Below are 23,495 nucleotides of genomic sequence, written 5' to 3' on the forward strand. Positions count from 1 at the left end.
AAAAAAAAAAAGCTAGGTTTGGTATCATGGACTTTTGGCATGAGTATCACCATTTGAGGCCTGTGTTATTTTCTTTAACAAAAGGCATCTTCTGGCCTCCAAATTTAGCTAAGTGCTTAGTGTAGAACCCCGCACGAAGTAAGTACTTAATAAATGTTTTCTTTTTTAGATTTTATTTATTGCTTGACCAGGTGGTGGCGCAGTGGACGCAGGTTAGAAACCCCAAGGTCACTGGCTTGAGCGCTGGATCAATCCGCTTGAGCTCGGGTTCACCAACTTGAGTATAGGGTTGCTGGCCTGAAGCCCAAGGTCGTGGCTGGCTTGAGCAAGCGGTCACTGGCTGAGCTGGAGGCCCCACCCCCATCTAGGCACAAATGAGAAGCAATCAATGAACAACTAACTGCTGCAACTACTAGTTGATGCTTCCCATCTCGCTCCCTTTCTGTCTGTCTGTCTGTCTCTCTCTCTCTCTCTCACACACACACACACACAAATAAATAAATAAATAAATAATCTTTAATAAAAAAATAATAATGCCCTGGCCAGTTGGCTCAGTGGTAGAGCGTCGGCCTGGCGTGCGGAAGTCCCGGGTTTGATTCCCGGCCAGGGCACACAGGAGAAGCGCCCATCTGCTTCTCCACCCCTTCCCCTCTCCTTCCTCTCTGTCTCTCTTCCCCTCCCGTAGCTAAGACTGCATTGGAGCAAAGTTGACCCGGGCGTTGAGAATGGCTCCATGGCCTCTGCCTCAGGCACTAGACTGGCTCTGGTCGCAACAGAGCGACACCCGGATGGGCAGAGCATTGCCCCCTGGTGGGCATGCAGGGTGGATCCTGGTCAGGCACATGCGGGAGTCTGTCTGACTGCCTCCCTGTTTCCAGCTTCAGAAAAATAAAAATTAAAACAAACAAACAAAAAAACAAAATAAAAAAATAATAACGTTAAAATATAAAACATGTATTACAATCCATTCATTTCCTACCACTCATGTTCATGGTTGCAGGTGGCTGGAGCCAATTACAGCTGTCCTCCCGACAACACCAAATTTTTTTTTTTTTTAAAGATTTTATTTATTCATTATAGAGAGGAGAGAGAGAGAGAGAGAGAAGGGGGAGGAGCAGGAAGCATCAACTCCCATATATGCCTTGACTAGGCAAGCCCAGGGTTTTGAACCGGCAACCTCAGTGTTTCCAGGTTGACGCTTTATCCACTGCGCCACCACAGGTCAGGCCAACACCAAATTTTTATTGGATAATGCGTAATGTACACGGGTCGTATGGCTCTCACGGAATTACATTTTAAAGTATGTGGCGTTCATGGCTCTCTCAGCCAAAAAGGTTCCCGACCCCTGTTGTAGACAAATGAGAAAAAGGAGACAGACACAAAATATACTGCTCACAAAAATTAGGGGATATTTCAAAATGAATATGAAGCTATAAAAAGAAGCATTTGATTTTTTTAATTAAACAAGAACATCAGAAAAGCAAACAAGTCAAAGGAAGTTGATTATGCAAATTAGATGCAAAACCAACTTTTATTTCATTGGTGAAAATGCACTACAAAAGGCTGAAAGTACTGGAGTATCTGCACGTTCCCTGATCCCCTAATTTTTGTGAGTATTGTAGTATAGTATATGACTTCATTTAAAGTATAAAAACAAAACTAATCTAAGCTATTCAGAATCAGGGTAACGCATTCCCGTTTGCTTCTAGGGTGTTTGCTAGTGATATTCTGTTTCTTGATCTAGGTGCTGGTTACTCAGATGTGTTCGGTTTTGTTAAAGTTAATTGAGCTGTACACTTAAGATATGTGAACATATCCATGTGTATACATATTATTCTTCAATTAATAAAAATGTCTCCCTCCTCTAGTCCCCTTCCCCTCACTAAACGCAACTTCTGTTACCAGTTTCTTTTGTCCTACTGAGATAGTTCCGTATATAAAAGTATCTTATGTTTTTTCTTTTCACAAGTAGTGTACTAAACACTATCCATATTGTTCCAGTTCAGCACATAGAGACTGCTTCTTTTTTTAATGACTGCGAGTGTTCCATTGTGTGGATGGAACAATTTATTTAGGCTGTGAAAGTGAATAAAGGAAACCTGATCCAAAATGGAGCCAGGAAGCAGTGAAAGGAGGGCGGGTTCTCATTCACGTCCCAACTCACTTTACATACACCAGAAGGAAGCGAGTTTCTCCTTGTCCAGCATCAACCCTGCCACTCAAGCTGCCACAAAAAACTAAGTTTCCTTCTCATGCATATATTAATATATAGCCAGAGACAGACCAACAGACAGGAAGGGAGAGAGATGAGCAATATCAACTCGTAGTTGCAGCGCTTTAGTTGTTCATTAATTGCTTTCTCATATGTGCCTTGACTAGAGGGCTCCAGCCAAGTCAGTGACCCCTTGCTCAATCCAGAGACCTTGGGCTCAGGCTCGTGAGCTTTGCTCAAACCAGATGAGCCCTCGCTCAAGCCGGCAACCTTGGGGTTTCGAACCTGGGTCCTCCGCATCCCAGTCCGATTCTCTATCCACTGCATCACCGCCTGGTCAGGCTAGAGTTACCTCTTTACCAAATACCATTTGTAAAGCCAGAAGCCACGGCCACTATCAAAGCAGCCTGGCCCATGCAGGTTCGCATTGGATTCGGACAGTCGGTAAAGAAACCATGGAGCCAAAAACTGGTGGGCCATAACCTTTAATCCTACCTTGCACCCAGCGGGCAAGTAAAAATACACACTGGGCTCCAAAACCCAGTCACACTCAGTGCTCACAAAGCCACTGACTTATCCGAGTTTCCTAGAATCAAAGGTTTCTAGCTCACCAACCTTATTCTCCTCAGTTCCCCATCTCCTTCCTTATCCCAGATACAAACTCTACACAGACTGGCATCTCACTCAGTACTCCGCCATCTTGGCTGCTTCTCCTGGCCTACTCCACGTGGCCTTTCTCTGCTCTCCTCTGCTCTCTCTTCTAATGATAATCTCAGGAACCAAGAGCCAAGTCCCGTTCTGCCCCTATTTTATAGTGTAGCTTCACAACCTTTAATCCAATATACAAAATAGGGTAGTCTCTAATACAAAGTCACTTCTCTGAGGCATGATTGGATTGTACCGCCCTACAGCAAAAAGGGTGGGAAAAGCTTAATCCCGAAACCAAGCCCCAGGCTAAAGGATTCTGCCTGCCATTAGCCCACCCCAACACACATTAATATCACCTGAGCGACGGCCTCCTCCTGTTATCTTTAACAAAGTGAGCATAATACATTTTATCTGCCCAACACCATTTATAATTTTTTTTAAAAAAATTCATTTTAGAGAGGAGAGAGAGAGAGAGAAGGAAGGAGCAGGAAGCATCAACTCCCATTTGTGCCTTGACCAGACAAGTTCAGGGTTTTGAACCGGCGACCTCAGCATCCCAGGTCGACACTTTATCCACTGCGCCAGCACAGGTCAGGCTCCATTTATAAATTAACTGATGCCAACAAATAATTGAAAGAAAACAGAACAGCTTCTGATGCCTCTTTTCCCCATTCCTCATCCTCTTTATCTCTAGTGCCATCTTCCTCTTTCCTTTCTGTACCGTTTCCTCTCCCTGTCCTGTCTCCTGGTATGCGGCAGCCATCTGTGCTTAGGTCTCCTTACTGCACCACTCACCCTCCCTCTGCCCTCCACTTCCTCATTCTGTTACTTTCACTGGACTTCCCTTTTTCTCTGTCCTCTCGGCACTACTTCCAACCCTGACCCTGTCTGGAGTCAGACCCCCTAAGCCAAAATGCTAAGCCTCTAATATTTTACGTTGCCTGGACTAAATAAAGCTGAGTTGGGAGCCATAGTTAGGGATTTTTCCAAAGTTACTGAGGAGCCCTACAGAATTGCTGAGAAATTTACTGTAGTAATTAATTCAAATTTATCAACCTCTCCTGACCTGTGGTGGCGCAGTGGATAAAGCATCGACCTGGAACGCTGAGGTTGCTGGTTTGAAACCCTGGGCTTGCCTGGTCAAGGCACATATGGAAATTGATGCTTCCTGCTCCTCCCCCCTTTCTCTCTCACTCTCCTCTCTAAAATGAATAAATAAAAATTAAGAAAAAAAAAGAAAGACTATCCATTTCATTAAAAAAAAATTACCGCCTGACTGGGCGGTTGTGCAGTGGATAGAGCATCGGACTGGGATGCGGAAGGACCCAGGTTCGAGACCCCAGGGTTGCCAGCTTGAGCGCGGGCTCATCTGGTTTGGGCAAAGGCTCACTCGCTTGGACCCAGGGCCCCTGGCTCAAGCAGGGGGTTACTCGGTCTGCTGAAGGCCCGCGGTCAAGGCACATATGAGAGGGCAATCAATGAACAACTAAGGTGTCGCGGCAAAAACTGATGATTGATGCTTCTCATCTCTTTCCGTTCCTGTCTGTCTGTCCCTATCTATCCCTCTCTCTCTGACTCTCTCTCTCTGTCTCTGTAGAAAAAATAATAAATAAATAAATAAAAAATTACCAGCCTCATTTCTCTGACTTACATCAGCTGGTTCACATGCCTGCTGCTGAAAGCAGGCCCAGCACTGGATGAAACCTGCGAACTGGTATGATCCCAAGAAGTGTCTTGAGTTACAACCTGGGATAAAAGAAACCACCATTGCCTTATTCGATTTCAGGCGACTTCATTTGGCAATTCCTGGGGCTCTCCTTAAAGCCAGTCAGTTGGGCCTGACCGGTGGTGGCGCAGTGGATAAAGCGTCGACCTGGAAATGCGGAGGTCGCCGGTTCGAAACCCTGGGCTTGCCTGGCACATATGGGAGTTGATGCTTCCAGCTCCTCCCCTCCTTCTCTCTGTCTCTCTCTCCTCTTTAAAATGAATTAAAAAAAAAAAAAAAAAGCCAGTCAGTTGGAATAAGATTCAGGCATGTGTCCAGAAGACCAGTTAGCCTTTGCATGATTATCATAACTGACTCCAAATTATCTTTTTTTTTTTTTTTGTATTTTTTCGAAGCTGGAAACGGGGAGAGACAGTCAGACTCCCGCATGCGCCGGACCGGGATCCACCCGGCACGCCCACCAGGGGGTGATGCTCTGCCCCTCCCAGGCGTAGCTCTGTTGCGACCAGAGCCACTCTAGCGCCTGGGCAGAGGCCAAGGAGCCATCCCCAGCGCCCGGGCCATCTTTGCTCCAATGGAGCCTCTGCTGCGGGAGGGGAAGAGAGAGACAGAGAGGAAGGAGGGGGGGGGTGGAGAAGCAGATGGGCGCCTTTCCTGTGTGCCCTGGCCGGGAATCGAACCCGGGACTTCTGCACGCCAGGCCGACGCTCTACCACTGAGCCAACCGGCCAGGGCAAAATTATCTTTAAGGAAAATTCTGGTCTTTGTTTTTTTGGGTGGTGGGGGGTTGTTTGCTTTTAAGTGAGAGGAGGGGAGATAGTGAGAGACTCCCACACGTGCCCCAACCAGGATCCCCCTGGCAAACCCGGTCTGAGGCTGATGCGCTGTGACCAACGAGCCATTGTTAGTCCCTGGGGTGACACGAGAACCAAATGAGCCACCGGCTGCGGGAGGGAAAGAGGGAGAGAAGGGGAAGAGGGAAAGGAAGAGAAGCAGATGTCTGTTTCTCTTGTGTTCCCTGACTAGGGATTGAACCCAAGACATCCATATGCCAGGCCAACGCTCTATTTACTGAGCCACCCTCCAGGGCCAAACTCTGGTCTTTAAATGTAATGTTGACTCCAACATTCTTTGGATTCAAATAATACCGTCTTTTTTTTTTTTTTTTTGTATTTTTCTGAAGCTGGAAACGGGGAGAGACTATCAGACAGACTCCCGCATGCGCCCGACCGGGATCCACCCGGCATGCCCACTAGGGGCGACGCTCTGCCCCTCCGGGGCGTCGCTCTGCCTCGACCAGAGCCACTCTAGCACCTGGGGCAGAGGCCAAGGAGCCATCCCCAGTGCCCGGGCCATCTTTGCTCCAATGGAGCCTTGGCTGCGGGAGGGGAAGAGAGAGACAGAGAGGAAGGAGGGGGGGGGTGGGGGGTGGAGAAGCAAATGGGCGCCTCTCCCATGTGCCCTGGCCAGGAATCGAACCCGGGTCCCCCGCACGCCAGGCCGACGCTCTACCGCTGAGCCAACCGGCCAGGGCAATACCAAGTCTTTAACTCTGTGTTTATTAACGGGCTGACCTGGGATCTTTGTCCTCAAGCTAAAAGTACTAGAGTGGAATAGGAAACTATATCTACTTTGGATTTAGTTAATTTAGCAAACCAGCTAATTTGTATCCTACATGATGGTTCAACTAAAAGACCACTGGCCCTGGCCGGTTGGCTCAGTGGTAGAGCGTCGGCCTGGCGTGCAGGAGTCCCGGGTTCGATTCCCAGCCAGGGCACACAGGAGAAGCGCCCATCTGCTTCTCCACCCCTCTCCCTCTCCTTCCTCTCTGTCTCTCTCTTCTCCTCCTGCGGCCAAGGCTCCATTGGAGCAAAGTTGGCCCGGGCGCTGAGGATGGCTCCATGGCCTCTGCCTCAGGCGCTAAAATGGCTCTGGTCACAACAGAGCAACGCCCCAGATGGGCAGAGCATCGCCCCCTGGTGGGCATGCAGGTGGATCCCGGTCAGGCGCATGCAGGAATCTGACTGCCTCCCCGTTTCCAACTTCAGAAAATACAAAAAAATAAATAAATAAAAGAAAGACCACTAAAATCCTTGATTTTTTTTTTTTTTTTTTTAAGATTTTACTTATAGATTTGAGAGGAAAGAGAGAGAGAAAGGGAGGGGGAGGAGTGGGAAGCATTAACTCATAGAGTTGCGTCTCTGTGCCTTAACAGGGCAAGCCTGAGGTTTTGAACCAGCGACCTCAGCATTCCAGGTCAACAGTCCATTCAGTACGCCACCACAGGTCAGGCTTGATTTTTTAAAAAAATATTTTATTTATTCATTTTCGAGAAGAGAGAGAGAAATAGAGAGAGAAGGTGGGGAGGAGCAGGAAGCATCAACTCCCATATGTGCCTTGACTGGGCAAGCCCAGGGTTTTGAACTGGCGACCTTAGCATTCCAGGTCGACGCTTGATCCACTGCGCCACCACAGATCAGGCCTTGATTTTTTTTAAAGATGTTATTAATTGATTTTACAGAGAGAGTGACAGGGAGCGAGAAGTATCAAACCATAGTTGCTTCACTTTAGTTGTTCATTGATTGATCACTTTTCGTATGTGCCTTGACTGGGAAAGCCCAGAGTTTCAAACCAAACTGGTGACCTAGCATTCTAGGCCGACACTCTATCCACTGTGCCACCACAGTGGGTTTTCAACTCCAACAAATGGAAGCCCCTAAACAAGACCAAAACCCCCAAGATCTGCCATTATTGCAAAAAGCCCAGACACTGGAAGAAAGACTGTTAACAAGTTTAAGCACTCTAGGCATCTTTAACCCTCCACCTCACTTTTCCAATGCCCTCCTAACCCCTAGTGATGGGATTCCCAAGGAACTCGTTTTTCCCCCCAAATCCTTCCTTTTAATTGACTTGGAATAACCCCTCTCCAGATTGGGAATGCCTGTCCCTCTTTCTCTCCTGACACCAGAGCACACTCTCAGTGCTGAGCCCCAATGTCATTAACTAACCCCTGTCTTGGAGTACTAAAACAGCTCAAATAGGGCTCTCAGATAACCCTTACAGGTCTCTGTCTCTAAATTTCCCCTCTTGGTAAGGCCCTCTAAAAGCTACCTATCCTTTTTTTTTTTTTTTTTTCAGAGAGAGAGAGGGATAGACAGGGACAGACAGACAGGAACGGAGAGAGATGAGAAGCATCAATCATCAGTTTTTCATTGTGTGACACCTTAGTTGTTCATTGATTGCTTTCTCATATGTGCCTTGACCGCGGGCCTTCAGCAGACCAAGTAACCCCCTGCTTGAGCCAGCGCGACCTTGGGTCCAAGCTGGTGAGCTTTTGCTCAAACCAGATGAGCCCACGCTCAAGCTGGCGACCTCGGGGTCTCAAACCTGGATCCTCCACAACCCAGTCCAATGCTCTATCCACTGCGCCACCGCCTGGTCAGGCTACCCTTTTTTTCTTAATTCCTCAGTATTGATTGATTAATTTTAGAGAGAGAGAAAGGGAAAGAGATCATAGTTGCTTCACTTTAGTTGTTCATTGATTGCTTCTCGTGTGTGTCTTGATCGGGACAAGCCCCAGGTTTTGAACCAGCAACCTCAGCATTCCAGGTCGACGCTTATCCATTGCACCACCACAGGTCAGGCTAGCAATTGACTGATTGGGCTATTTCTTAGAAAAATATCTGGCTAGAAATTTTTTCTCCCAAAAGGGGAAAATAATCGTAAAATTTGGTGGCAGTGGCTAGTGTCCAGCTGGATAGATCAGACAGCCCTTCTACAGTTTTTGTTTGCTTCTCTGATAAAAGTGGAGCTGATTCTAAGGCCAACTTTTTTCATGTATAGGGAGAGAGTACCCTCGGCCTGTTGAGTTAGCCCTTTTCTGCTCACACCTGATCTTCAAGAATTAGAATCAGCCCTGGCCTATTAGCTCAGTTGGTTAAAAGCATCATTCTGAAACAAGGTTGGAGATCAGTCCCCATCAGGGCACAAACAGGAAGCAACCAAGAAATGTAGGACTGAGTGGAACAACAAATGCTTCCCTTCCCACTCCCCTCTCTCTCTGTAAAAATCAGTAACTTAAGCCCTGGCTGAATAGCCCTGGAGTGTAATCTTGGAGCATGGAGGTTGCCAGTTCAGTTCTCCGGTCAGGGCACATACAGAAGCAGCTCGATGTTCTTCTCAATCTCTCTCTCTCAAAAAATAATAATAATTAGAATCAATTTAGATCCAGCCTGACCATGCGGTGGCGCAGTAGATAGAGCGTCGGACTGGATGCAGAGGACCAGGTTCAAGACCCCGAGGTTGGCCCTGGCCGGTTGGCTCAGCGGTAGAGCGTCGGCCTGGCGTGCAGGGGACCCGGGTTCGATTCCCGGCCAGGGCACATAGGAGAAGCGCCCATTTGCTTCTCCACCCCCCCCCCCTTCCTCTCTGTCTCTCTCTTCCCCTCCCTCAGCCAAGGCTCCATTGGAGCAGAGATGGCCTGGGCGCTGGGGATGGCTCCTTGGCCTCTGCCGCAGGCGCTAGAGTGGCTCTGGTCGCGGCAGAGCGATGCCCCGGAGGGGCAGAGCATCGCCCCCTGGTGGGCAGAGCTTCGCCCCTGGTGGGCGTGCCAGGTGGATCCCGGTCGGGCGGATGCGGGAGTCTGTCTGACTGTCTCTCCCCGTTTCCAGCTTCAGAAAAATACAAAAAAAAAAAAAAAAAAGACCCCAAGGTCGCCAACTTAAGCGCAGGCTCATCTGGTTTGAGCAAAAGCTCACCAGGTTGGACCCAAGGTCGCTGGCTTGAGCAAGGGGTTACTCGGTCTGCTGAAGGCCCACAGTCAAGGCACATATGAGAAAGCAATCAATGAATACCTAAAGTGTCTCAGCGAAAAACTGATGATTGCTGCTTCTCATCTCTCTCCATTCCTATCTATCTGTCCCTATCTATCTTTCTCTCTTGACTGTGGGCCTTCAGCAGACCGAGTAACCCCCTGCTGGAGCCAGCGACCTTGGGTCCAAGCTGGTGAGCTCTCTGCTCAAGCCAGATGAGCCTGCACTCAAGTTGGCGACCTCGGGGTCCCGAACCTGGGTCCTTCCGCATCCCAGTCCGACGCTCTATCCACTGCGCCACCACCTGGTCAGGCTAGACTTATATTTTACAAATAGTAATTCCACAAGGAACAAAATTCATTCCACAGACATTTTAATGAGACCCAATCTGGTGTGACCCCTCCCTTGGGTAGCTCATCATCCAAGGGAAAACAGTCACAATGCAACTTGCTAAACACCAGAACAGAGGTAATTACAAAAGCTGTGTCCCCAGCTGCTTCCCACTCTGCGGTTGAGATCAGGACCTCTGACGGAAGCCACGGGACTAGGATGACCCCTTCCAGCTGCTGGAATGAGACGAGTCAGGTTTGGAAATTCTGACTGGGTGCATCTCCCCAAGGCAGAGCGGTAGGCCTGTGCATTCAACTCAGTCAGGCTGTACTGAGCACCTGCCTACTTGGTGGGTGGTGCCACGGAGGCATATCGAACACTAGGACACATTGCTGCCTCTGGAGCTCACGTAAGGGCAGGCAGGAACACAACTTGGTTACTGTATACTTTCTCCTTTGTATGCAATGACCTAACTTTCTACCCTTCTTGCATGGCGTCACCTCATTTTATGTAAATAAATTTTGACTCATGGAAGGTTCTGTACTGATGTGGGACATAGGACTTTCCAGCCACTGGCTGCCAGGAACCAATCCAAATCCACCAGATAAAGTACAAACCAGTCCGGTTTTCACTTCTTGCTGGTAGCCCGTAACTCGCTTTTCCTTAAGATCGATCTTTTCCCAAAGTTCACTGACTTAAGTCCCAGACCCTACCAGAACCCACTGCCCAGAGTGCAGAAGACTCAGCTTCACAGCATGTGGCTAAAAAACAAACAAAACCTTAGGTATTTGGGTGTCTGCAACCCAAGAACCCTCTGCTACAGTCTGCCACTCGTCCCAAGTCCAGTGCAACCTAGAACTGTCAGAACAAGTACGGACCAAGGAGGAATACAGTACACAGTGTGATGCTGTCTTATTTTTGTATGACCCTTTAAAAGGAACATTGGAAAAACAGCACCTGTTTGGCGCTCACATCTGGGAACTGAAACCTTACCTTTAAGGAATGATTAACCAAATTAATGCTGTTTAACCTGAAAACATGGGGGCCAACGTAGTTGTGATTAAGTTATTTGAAAGGCTGCCATGTAGAAAAAGTGTTAAACACATTCTGGGCAAGGGAAGGAGAATGTGGCACTTAACCACCTTCTAAAGATCACAGCTATCCCACGATGAAATGACCTGCCTTGTGAGGTAGTGAGCTCCCTGTCACGGGAGGTTTTAAAGCAAGGGTAGGACACCACTTGGCAGGAGTGTTGTAAAAAGGGGGCTGCACCAGGTTTCCCCTGGTGTGGAGGAAGCAGTGTAGGGGAATATCCTGACTGCATGCCAGGGGACAGGGAATCCCGCCACGCAAATCAGTAAGGCAGACAGCCCCTAAAACGTGAACTTTTACCCCGCTGGCTGCACACAGAAATCCTTTTAGGACAGGGTAGCCTGTTAAGCTTTAACCGAATGATGTCACCCCTCCTAGTGGGACTCTGTTCTAGACAGAGGAAAGCAGCCAGTTTGACAAACACACTGAAGCTCAGGTCTGTGTAGCAGGAGACCTGGGTTTTGGTTCTGCATCTGCCTGGGGCTTCTCTTTCCCCTCTATGGGCCCCTCCATGGAATAAAGTGAACTTAAGACAGTCCTTCCCATTCTAAAGAGCTGTGCCCTTCTGACTGGGCCCCTCTGTCGCAGATCTCGGGCTGCGGTTTTGGACCCTGGGGCTACACTTGTGGACAGCCAGAGACCACCTCTGGCGAAAGCAGCGGCCACACTGCAGGCAGGGGAAAGGCTTCTCCCCTGTGTGCAGGAGCTGGTGCTGGGCCAGGTGGCTCCACTGGGCGAAGCGCTTGGAGCACAGGTCGCAAGCATAGGGCCGCTCCCCAGAGTGGACCCGCCGGTGACTGGCCAGGAGGGAGGGGTAGGCAAAGCGGCGGCCACAGTCCTCGCACGCGTGCAGCTTCTCCTCGGTGTGCGTGCTGCGATGGATGGCCAGGGAGCCGCTCCGACGGAAGGCACGGCCGCAGTCCGGGCAGGGGTAGGGCTTCTCCCCCGTGTGCAGGAGCTGGTGCTGGAGCAGCGTGCTGCGCTGGGAGAAGCGAGCCTCGCAGTGCTCGCAGGCGTAGGGCCGCTCCCCTGAGTGGACTCGCCGGTGGCTCACCAGGCGCGAGGAGGAGGAGAAGCGGCGCTCGCAGTCTGGGCATGGGTAGGGCTTCTCGCCCGTGTGGATGCGCTGGTGGATGACAAGGGCCGTGCGCTGGCGGAAGCGGCGGCTGCATTCGAGGCAGGTGTAGGGCTTCTCGCCCGTGTGTGTGCGCTGGTGGATGGCAAGCAGGGACGGGTAGGCAAAGCGCCGCCCACAGCTGGGGCACTGATGGGGCTTTTCGCCTGTATGTGTGGTCCGGTGATTGGCCAAGGACCGGCTCCTACGGAAGCAGCGGCCGCAGTCCGGGCAATGGTAGGGCTTCTCACCTGTATGGATAACCTGGTGCTGGGAGAGGTTCTTACGCTGGGAGAAACGTTTGCCACATTGGTCACAAACGTAGGGACATTCACCAGAGTGTGCCCGCCGGTGACTGACCAAGAGGGATGGGTAGGAAAAGCGGCGTCCACAGTCTGGGCACGGGTAAGGCTTTTTGAGATTCTGGGCACACTTGTGGCTTTTCAGGGCTGGGTGATCAGGAAAGATACAACCACAGTCAGGGCAGATGGGACCCCCAGATGTCTGTCTGGGAATCAGTCGTGGCCTGCTGGGCCTCCGCCCTCTCTTCCCCTTTCGGGGTGCCTCCTTAGGTGGGAATACTTCCTTCTCTCCAGTCTTCTTTCTGGTTCTGGTTTCTACAGGGACACAGGAGAAATTCATTTAACAAATACTGGGTTCCCACTCTTGCCAAACAGTGTTTCAAGTTGTAAGACAAACTCAGCCAGTCTTCAAGGAGAATCAGTGAAACAGACAACCCAGTGTGACACACTGTTCTAAGTGTGAGGGGAGTTACAGGAGCCCCTGGCCCAGCTTGGAGAAGGCTTCTTGGAGGTCAAGCTGACTTTAAAAATTAAAAGTTTCTGAAGAAGTCAGTGTAAGGCAGAGGTGGAAACCAGGTATGAGCTGGCAGTGACAGGTCACAGGGCCCTCCAAGCCAATGGTTCTCAAGTTTTATTGTGATCAGAATCACTTGGAGGGCTTATAGAAACAGACCGTTGGGCCCTACGAATCGGCATTTTTAACATCAGCAGTGATGCTGCTACTGGTCTGAGGGCCACACTGACAACCACTGCTGTAAGGGGACCTTGGCCCATATTTTACCCAATGGTTCTTAAACCTAAATATACATCCAAATCAACTGGGACTATTAAAACACACAAATTCCTAGACAGCTATAAGAGTAAATAAACCACCCTAACTGTGAACTTAAGACAGTCCTAACAGGTGGTGGCACAATGGATATAGCGGCGACCTGGGACACTGAGGTCCCAGGTTCGAAACCCCAAGGTTGCCAGCCTAAGTGCAATCTCATTCGGCTTGAGTGTAGGATCACTGACATGACCCCATCATCGCTGGCTTAGGCCCAAAGACAGCTTGAAGCCCAAGGTCACTTTCTTGCAAGGAGGGGTAACTGACTTGGCTGGGGTCCCCAGTCAAGGCATGTAAAAAAAGCAATCAATGGGCCCTGACCAGTTAGCTCAGTGGACAGACAGCATGCGGACATCCTGGGTTCTATTCCCAGTCAGGACACACATGAGAAGCACCCATCTACTTCTCTTCCCCTCACACTTCCCCTTCTCCCTCTTCCCCTCTTGAAGCCAGTAGCTGGACTAGTTTAAGCGTCAGCCTCAGGCGCTGAGGATGGCTCGGTTGATTCAAGCATTGGCCCCAGGCAGAGGTCTGGGTGGATCCTGGTCTGGGCGCATGCAGGAGTCTTTCTACCCCTCCCCTCCACTTAAAGGGGGGGGGGGGAAGCAATCAATGAACAACTAAAGTGCCCAATAACGAGTTGATGCCTCTCGTCTCTTGCCCTGTCTGTATGTTTGTCTCTCACTTAAAAAAAAAAAAAAGAAATAAAATTGTTCTGGGATAGGGTCCAAGAATCTATTTTTGCCAAGTTCCCCAAGTGACTAGATATAACTGAAGGCCATCTGACAACCCACCTTGGCAAAAACTGAATGGTTTTAAGCAAGGAAATGTCATGGTCAGATCGAAATCTTAGAAAGAAAATCCTGGTTTTAGAGACTCTGGCATAGAAAGTCCAGTCCAGGCCCTGGATAGGTAGCTCAGTTAGTTAGAACTTCATTGGGGAAACAAGGTTGCAGGTTTCATCCCAGAACCAGGCACAAACAAGAATCAACCAATGAATGCATAAATAAACGGAACAACAAACCCATGTTTTTCTCTCTCTCTCTCTCTCTCAAATCAATAAATTAAACAAACACACAAACCCTTCTTTAAGAAACTCCAGCCCAGACAGTTCCATCTGGTTCTGTGGGTGGATCTGGTGGGGCCCTTCTTCCTGAATGGCATTAATCAGAGCCTTGCTTGATCCTGAGGAAAGTGCAGTATGTCCTGCACTGATCTGGGTCCTGCCAGAAGGGCAGAAAGAGGCCGCTGCACCCCAGACAGCTGTTCTCCAGGAGGTCACCTTCCAACCAAAACACAGAAAACTCGGGAGGTAGAGGCTCTCTCAATCAGAGGCCAATTCAAAGGAGGCTGGGATAGGAATCCTGGGGAGGAGGCTGGAGGGTGTAGCTTCTTTTAAAGGCTCAGTTTCATTCATACAGGAGAGAACTGCAGGTGATTGGTCTGCAAACTGATGTGCGAATCTCTGTGGGGTGGACCCACCGAACAACACCATAAAAAGTACCCTGAGATTATGAAAATGAACTCAGGAAATGGAGCACTACAAAATGAGTTAAGAACACCCCTAGCCACCATAACTCTGGACTGAGTCATTAGAAACAGCAGGCCCTCCAAGGGCATTTTTTCCACTCACTTCTTTGGACTGTTAACCCCCTTGGGCACTCCTGTGGATCCAGGGCAGCTGGTTCCCAATCATCGGTATTTCTTTCCAACCAGGAGATGAGGGCTGGTTTGGGACCTGCGCACCCTGGGGAAGGAGAACCAGTCAGAGGTCCAGCGCATACATAACTCTGGGTAAATATTCACCCGGTGACAAATGCTGCACAGCCCCCATCCACCTTCCTTGACACAACCTCCTTGCAGGCCAGGACCCTGGACACTCTACCCCCCAATCGCCAAGCTCCTCCGTCCCTCCAGCCCCGCGGAAGCAGACTGGGCCGGACCTCACCGAGCGCGCCCAGGTGGCTGTAGGTCTCCCGCATCACGTCCCGGTACAGGGCCCTCTGCGCGGGCCGCAGACTCCCCCACTCCTCGGGGGAGAAGTACACGGCCACGTCCGCGAACTTCACCGCCCTTGGCTTCCTTCCCCTTCTCCTGGCAGGTCTGGCTTCTCCTGGTCCCCGTGCGGTCAGCGGAGCCGAAGGCGGTGCCATTGGACCCGAGAAGCCGGCGCCACGACCTTGCCGGTCCCGGCCTCGGACCCCGGGATCTGGGAGCCCCCGCGGGACCGAGACTGAGTTGCCCAGGGCAGGCCAGGAGGGAATCGGGATCAGCTGCCTGCGGGTATAACGGAAACCTCTCGCTGTTATTCAGGAAACTCCTGCACGAACTTGGGGGAAAGGCACCGGAAGATGCCTTCGGGGAAAATGGCGGCGCTACTACTGCGCTGCCTTTGCCTGGAACACGGGCTGCTTCCAGCTATCGATTTTATTGACCAGAGCGCCATGCCGGCTTCCTACCCTCTTTGCCCTTAAGTGTAATGGCGCTGCGATTGGGCTTCACGCCCTTTTTCCTCCCATTCTACGCGCTCATTGGGCGGCGGCCGAAGATTGGGCGTTCTGATTGGGTACTGGCGGAAGCGGCCTGTTTGAACGAAGCCAACGGAAACGTAAGGGCAGGAAGCTGGCCCCCTGATGTCGGGTGACTGAGTGTGCGGCGGGAAGCCGCGACGTGGCCTGGGATTAGTAGTCGGCCCCGGTTTTAGAGCAGGCTCTGCCTACCTGAGGGAGGGACGGATTTGAGCGTGGGAGGCACCGCGGCCAACCCAGGCTGAGATGCCACTGGGTTCCCTCACGTGACTTTCTCAAGCGTAACCTTCGCTTTGGATAATGGGCAAGTTCCTTGTTGCTCGTTTGGGAAGGGAATTAACGTTAGCATTAACTCTCTGCAGGCACCGTCCCTGACATGTTACACATTCTATCTTATTTATTCTTTGCCACCACTGTCTGAGGTGATGGTTATCATTCCAGTTCCACTAATGAGAAAAGATCTCGGAGGGATACTGCTAGTAAACCGAGCGACAGATTTAAACGTGAGGCTGACGGTCTGTCTTTAAGCCCCTGAACTGGGCACTCTTCCCTCCCACTATCTTAATTTGCTTGGTACCTCAAACGACAAATACTGAGGTCGCAGGTTCCAAACCCTGGCCTTGCCCTTGAATACTGAGGTCGCAGGTTCCAAACCCTGGGCTTGCCCATCCAAGGCACGTACAATGAGCAAACAATGAACAATTAAAGTGACACAACAAGAAGTTGGTGCTTCTCATCTCTCTCCCTTTCTCTCTCTAAAAAAAAAGAAAGAAAGAAAGAAAGAAAAATAAAGCCTACATACTATATGATTCTTACTATATTACATTCTAGAAAAGGCAAAACCATGGAGACAGTGAAAAGATCAGTGATTGCCAGAGGTTGGGGATAAGAGAGTAGGTGGCAACTGGATTTTTAGGGTATTGTATATGATGATGGATACTGTGATAGTGTATACATGTCTTTAAACATTTGTCAAAACTCATGGAGCGTGACCAGGTGGTGGCGCAGTGGATAGAGCGTCGGACTGGGATGTGAAGGACCCAGGTTCGAAACCCCGAGGTCGCCAGCTTGAGCGCTGGCTCATCTGGTTTGAGCAAGGCTCACCAGCTTGAGCCCAAGGTAGCTGGCTTGAGTAAGGGGTCACTCAGTCTTCTGTAGCCCCCTCGGTTGGGGCACATATGAGAAAGCAATCAATGAACAACTGGGGTACTGCCACGAAGAATTGATGCTTCTCATCTCCCTTCCTGTCTGTCCTCTCTGTTCCTCTCTCTGTCTCTCTCACGCAAAAAAAAAAAAAAAAGCCTCTCATGGAATGTACACCACCAAAAAAGAACTCTAATGAACACTATGGATTTGGGGTAATAATACTGTTTTAATGTAGGTTTGTGGACTGATGTTGGTAGTGGAGGAGGCTGTGTATGTGTGAAGGCACAGGGAACTTTCTGTACTTTTAGCTCATGTTTACTGCCAACCCTAAAATACTCTAAAAATGAAATCTATTCTACCCTATTTTAAAATACTACATTAAATGAAAGGAGCCATATTCAAAAGACCACATATTTTTTGATTCCACTTATATGAAATATCCAAAATAGGCAAATCTAGAGAGACAGAAAGTAGGTTAGTGGTTGCCAGGGCTGGAGGAGGGGAGAATGAGGGAGTGATGGCTAAAGGGTTTCTTTCTGGGGAGAGTGTTGTAAAGTAGTGTACTTTAATCCGCGAGTTACATAGAGACACCAAGGCAGGTTACAGAAGAAATTTTGAAGAGTTTGTTAATTAGCCAGCTAGCTACACAGGGCACAGTCCCAAATCATGTAGGGCCTCATACAGTTCTGGGCCCGCTTTTATACAGAATCAAGTACTGGTTGGGGTGAGTAAGGAGGGGCTTGTGATCTCTTTGTCCAGAGGTATAAATTACTCTTATAATTTTGGGATGGGAGAGTGAGTCCGAGTATAGGAATTCTTGATTAAGGTACATAAACATTGTTTTCTAAGGTTTTCAGATAAGTTCTATCTTCTTTGCTCTGTGTGACACATGGCCCCAGGCAGCCTTTCAGAGAATTCTAGGAATCAACTAAACTATGACTAGGTGACCCAGTTGTCCTTGTAAGCCAGGAAGCTCCTGCATTCTTCTCTTTTCATTCTCTACAGAAAAGAAGGATAAAGGGACCTGACTTTTCCTTTTAAAAATACTAATTTAGCCTGACCAGGCGGTGGCACAGTGGATAGAGCGTCAGACTGAGATGCAGAGGACCCAGTTTTGAGACCCTGAGGTTGCCAGCTTGAGTGTGGGCTCATCTGGTTTGAGCAAAAGCTCACCAGCTTGGACCCAAGGTCTCTGGCTTGAGCAAGGAGTTACTCGGTGTGCTGAAGGCCCGTGGTCAAGGCACGTATGAGAAGGCAATCAATGAACAACTAAGGTGTCGCAGCGAAAAACTAATAATTGATGCTTCTCATCTCTCTGTTCCTGTCTGTTTATCCCTCTCTCTGACTCTCTGTCTCTGTAAAAAAAATAAATAAAAAATACTAATTTAACAATTTTTGCAATTCCTTGGCACCTTATCACAAGATGAAAATATGCTAGAATTGATTGTAGTAATGATTTCATAACTAAATATACTAAGAATATTTAATTGTACACTTAAAATGGGTGAATTATATAGTTTGTGAATAACATCTCAATAAAGCTGTTAAAATAACTATGCTGTAGTTGTAGAGATGGAAAGATGGTTATGGTAAATTATTAGCGTGCGTGTGCACATGCATACACACATGCGCGCGCGCACACTCACACCCACACACCCACACACACCCACACATACACACACACACAAAACTCCAAAATATACCCAGACCCTCAAGGCTTCCAGGAGACTTTCTGCGACAGTCCTTCCCCAAGCCTCAGCCTGATACCTCCATTTGGTTTCTTCTTTCCCCATCCCTCTAGGCATTTTGCGCTCTGTGGGTAGTCTCAGCGTCTGCAGCTCTCGCCCAAGAATTGGTTTGAGTAGGTTGTGAATGAAGGAATAAATAAATAAATGAGTGAATGAATGAGCCAAACGGGCGGCGCGAGGAGCCCTAAAAGGCTTCACCGAGCGCCCCCAGGTGGCCTTCGGTCTCTGACATCAAATCCCTCTACAGGCCTTCTGCGCCTTAGTTTTCGCCACTCCCCAGGAAGAGATACACAGCCCCTTCCTCCTCGACTCAGGTCCAAGCTCTGGAGTTCCGATGGGGCGCGGGCCCGGGGCGGCGCTTTGTTCTCTTTCAGTCCCCAGGTCTCGGATATTACACCTCCAAGGCCACTGTTTCTTCCGGGCTGAGGAGACACTGCTCCGCTGGATCGGCGCCTGAGCCCGCCTGGACCTGGCTCCGCGTGGAACCAAGCTGCGGCCGGAACAGAGGAATCACGGCGTCGCGTCCTGGGTCACTCTGACGCTCAGAGTAGAACAACGGTACCGGAAAATGCCCTAAGAGACTATGGTTTCGACTCGCCTTCACGATTCATCATTCAGATGCAGTTGGAAGCTTGTCATTCTTTTCCTTCAGTTCATCTTACCAAATAAGAGTCAGCTCCAAATCCCAGCTCCTGCTCTCACAATTCCTGACCCCTCAGGTGGTGCTTGCGGCGACTGGCCTGAGGACATGGCTTCTGACATCGCCAGGTGATCGGATTGCTCCCATCACTAAAATAACTTTGTCTGCGCTGATTGGCCTCTTGGGCATCAGGACGCTGTTGCTAGGTAACGCTTGACAGGAGGCTGGGTTCCGACCTGCAGGATAAAGCTTACCGAGGGGACTAAAGGTAATAATCCCAGTTTATTTAGCGTCATCTGTGCGATTTTACCTTGGCTCCTTCTGTTCCGCGGATCCACAAGGCCTGTGCGAGTGCGTCCTGGCTGCAAAATGAACTGGGTTCCTGTCCTGAGAGAAGCCAATTCTGGGAAGCTGAGTACATTTATGAAATTTCTACATTATGGAATCCTCTAACTCTGAGCAACGGTCCATGTGTAGGCAGTGCGGTCCCCATTTAAGGATAAGAAAATTGGCCCTGGCTGGTTGGCTCAGTGGTAGAGCGTTGGCCTGGTGTGTTCCATTCCTGGTCAGGACGCACAGGAGAAGCACCCATCTGCTTCCCCACACTCCCCCTATTGCTTCTCTCTCTCTCTCTTCCCCTCCCGCAGCCATTGCTCAGTTGGAGTGAGTTGTCTGTCCCCCGCTCCTCCTGCTGAGGATAGCTCCATGGCCTCTGCCTCAAGCGCTAAGAAGAGCTCGTTTGCTGAGCAAGGGAGCAACGCTCCAGATGGGCAGAGTATCGCTGCCTGGTGGGCTTTCCAGGTGCATCCGATCGTGCACATGTAGGAGTCTGTCTCTCTGCCTTGCCTCCTCTCACTGAATAATAATAAAAAAAAGATATACGCACCCTTATGTTTATTGCAGCATTACGTACAATAGCCAAGATATGGAAGCAATCTTAAGTGTCCATCGATAGATGACGAGATGAAGAAGTGGCCACACATAGAGTGGAATACTACACAGCCATAAAAAGAAGAATAAAGTCTTACCATTTGGGACAAAATGGATGGACCTAGTGCGTATATGCTAAGTGAAATAAGTCAGAGAGAGAAAGGCAAATACCATATGATTCCACTTATATGTGGAATATAAAAAACAAAAGAAGTAAACGAAACAGAAACAGACTCATAGATACAGAAAGCAAACTGATAGTTGCCAGAATGTAGGGGGTAAGGGTTGGGAGGCTGGGTGCTAACAGTGAGGGGATCATGAAGTACAAATTAGCAGTTACAAAATAGTCATGAGGACGTTAAAAGCACAGCCTAGGGAATACAGTCAACAATATTGTAATAACTATGTATGGTGTCAGGTGGGTACTAGGCTTATCTGAGAAATCACTTTATAAGTTATATGGATATTTGACCACTATGCTGTATGTCAACTAATTCAGTGGTCCCCAACCCCCGGGCCACAGACCGGTACTGGTCCGTGGGCCATTTGGTACCGGTCCGCAGAGAAAGAATAAATAACTTACATTATTTCCGTTTTATTTATATTTAAGTCTTAATGATGTTTTATTTTTAAAAAATGACCAGATTCCCTCTGTTACATCTAAGACTCACTCTTGACACTTGTCTCGGTCATGTGATACATTTATCCATCCCACCCTAAAGGCCAGTTTGTGACCCAAAAAAGGTTGGGGTTCACTGAACTAATTGATAAATTGAAAAAAAGTAAAAAGAAAAATTGTTCCTTGTCCTCCCCCATTTCTACAATGCCCCATGGACATTCATGGAGGTGAAAACGGGTATTTGAGTGCAGAACGTAAATTCATTTTATACATGAACACACCCTTGTAAATCCAGTTTTAAGCTTTAATCCTGACTTTCCCAGAAAGACAGACACCTGTATAAACTGAAGGAAGATTAGAACTTTACCAAGATTGTTTGGAATTTTACCAAGAATTGTTTGCCATTTTGTAAAATCGTGACACAGATGGCCACACTTGAATTTGAATCACCAAACACAAGCCATCTGTGTCAGTCTGCATTTGTAGCTGCTGTAATCACAAAAATCCTATATATAGGCAAAAAGCATATGACTAATTCCGTATGACCACTTCACTAAACATGATGGCATTTACATATTGAGATATACATTATTTAAATTAAAAAAATAAATGTGATACACAAAAGTGTACAAATTCTATGTGTAAGCTCAATGAATTTTCACAAAGTGAACACACCCACATGATCAGTATCCAAGCCAAGAAACCAAAACATTTCTGATACCCTCGGCTCTCCTCGTGTGCCTTCCAATAACTACCCTTCCCAAGGGTAAGCAATAGTCCAGTATCTAACATCATAGTTTTGCCTCTTTTTGAACATAATACAAATGGAATCACAAGGTATGGGTTTGAGTATGTGTACACTCTTTTGTGTCTGGCTTCTTTTGCTTTAAAATTCATTCATATTGTTGCCTGTAGTTTTAATTTTTATTTATTTTTTATTTTTTACAGAGACAGAGAGTGAGTCAGAGAGAGGGATACACAGGGACAGACAGACAGGAACGGAGAGAGATGAAAAGCATCAATCATTAGTTTTTCATTGCACATTGCAACACCTTAGTCGTTCATTGATTGCTTTCTCATATGTGCCTTGACCGTGGGCCTTCAGCAGACCGAGTAACCCCTTGCTTGAGCCAGCGACCTTGGGTTCAAGCTGGTGGGATTTTGCTCAAACCAGATGAGCCCGCGCTCAAGCTGGTGACCTCGAGGTCTCGAACCTGGGTCCTCTGCATCCCAGTCTGATGCTCTATCCACTGCGTCACCGCCTGGTCAGGCTGTAGTTTTAATTTTTATTCTAAGTTATCTACAGTATACTATTGGATACACACTTTAAAATAAATTTCTTTGTCCTTATAGTAAGAATTATATTGATTAAAAATTTTTTTGATTAAGTTTTAGAAAGAGAGAGAGGAAGGAAGGAGAGAGATGAAAGCATCAACTTGTTGCTTCACTTTAACTATTCTTTGATTTCTTCTTGTAAGTGCCTTGACCAGGGGACTCCAACCATCCAGTGACCCCTTGCTCAAGCCAGAGACCTTAGGCTTCAAGCCAGTGACTGTGGGGTCGTGTCAATGAACCCATGCTCAATATGATGACCCTGAGCCTGCACTCAAGCTGGTGAGCCTGCACTCAAGCCGGCAACCTCGAGGTTTGAACCTGGGACCTCAGCATTCTATCCACTACCCTATCACTGGTCAGGCTATATTGATTTTTAAAAATAGGACTGTAATTGGGTTATTTCTCTATTCATTTATTTCATAATAGTAAAAGTAGCATTCAAAATATTTATTATGAAAGGCAGGAATTAGTTCTGATGGATCAACGGCCAAATTATTTGAAGCCTCCTGAATTCTGCCCTCCGAAGTTTTGCAGTTGTGATGACCTATGCAGTTCCCCTTCTTCACCCCTTTCCCTCAATTCTCAGATGATTCATCACTTTCTCTGGGAAGTCTTCCTCTCTAGCTCTGCTTATGTGCTCTTTTGGGAACCCGTATATATGTTGAGGTTAGCATTTATCTCACTATGTACTTGTCTATCTCTGAAAACACAGACTCTTTTTTTTATTTTAATGGGGTGACATTGATAAATCAGGGTACATATGTTCAGAGAAAACATCTCTAGGTTATTTTGACATCTGATTATGCTGCATTCCCATCACCCAAAGTCCAATTGTCTTCCGTCACCCTCTAACTGGTTATCTTTGTGCCCCTCCCCTCCCCCCCACCCTGTGAAAACAAGGACTTTTTTTTTTTTTTTTTTGTATTTTTCTGAAGCTGGAAACACAGACTCCCGCATGCGCCCGACCGGGATCCACCCGGCACGACCACCAGGGGGCAACGCTCTGCCCACCAGGGGGCGATGCTCTGCCCCTCCGGGGTGTCGCTCTGCCATGACCAGAGCCACTCTAGCACCTGGGGCAGAGGCCAAGGAGCCATCCCCAGTGCCTGGGCCATCTTTGCTCCAATGGAGCCTTGGCTGCGGGAGGGGAAGAGAGAGACAGAGAGGAAGGAGGAGGGGGGTGGAGAAGCAAATGGGTGCTTCTCCTATGTGCCCTGGCTGGGAATCAAACCTGGGTCCCAGGCACACCAGGCCGACGCTCTACTGCTGAGCCAACCGGCCAGGGCCGAAAACAAGGACTCTTAATGTCTTGTTCACCAGAGTACTTTGTGTCTGTCACACGACTGGAGTTCAATAACTGTTGAATAAATAAAATGGACACCTCAGCCTTCTTGAGCACCTGGGGCCTTTGCCATCCACATCTAGGCCTCTGTCTCTGGACAAAAGGTATCTGTGCGTGTGTCGTGGGCCTCCCTGCCCCAGCAT

At 48.5% G+C, this 23,495-nt stretch overlaps 1 protein-coding gene across 1 annotated transcript; it reads right to left on the reverse strand.

Annotated features, from left to right (window-relative positions):
- Positions 1 to 9,743: 9,743 nt before the first annotated feature.
- ZNF689 (zinc finger protein 689) lies at positions 9,744 to 17,087 on the reverse strand. Its single transcript, XM_066383301.1, has 3 exons — positions 15,013 to 17,087; positions 14,698 to 14,811; positions 9,744 to 12,550 (listed from the first exon to the last, which is right to left on the reverse strand). Exons 1-3 carry the CDS (start codon positions 15,215 to 15,217, stop codon positions 11,367 to 11,369), a joined length of 1,503 nt encoding a protein of 500 aa, XP_066239398.1. The 5' UTR covers positions 15,218 to 17,087; the 3' UTR covers positions 9,744 to 11,366.
- Positions 17,088 to 23,495: the final 6,408 nt, after the last annotated feature.

This window comes from Saccopteryx leptura, chromosome 4, assembly GCF_036850995.1.
Source record: "Saccopteryx leptura isolate mSacLep1 chromosome 4, mSacLep1_pri_phased_curated, whole genome shotgun sequence".
In the NCBI taxonomy this organism is placed as follows: Eukaryota; Metazoa; Chordata; class Mammalia; order Chiroptera; family Emballonuridae; genus Saccopteryx; species Saccopteryx leptura.

Coding starts and splice junctions, on each gene's coding strand:
- ZNF689 (XM_066383301.1), bottom strand. CDS start 15,217: ATGGCACCGCCTTCGGCTCCGCTGACCGCACGGGGACCAGGAGAAGCC. Junction 14,812..15,012: donor CAGCCACCTGGGCGCGCTCG/GTGAGGTCCGGC, acceptor CTCCTTCCCCAG/GGTGCGCAGGTCCCAAACCA. Junction 12,551..14,697: donor GGGGTTAACAGTCCAAAGAA/GTGAGTGGAAAA, acceptor GTGTCCCTGTAG/AAACCAGAACCAGAAAGAAG.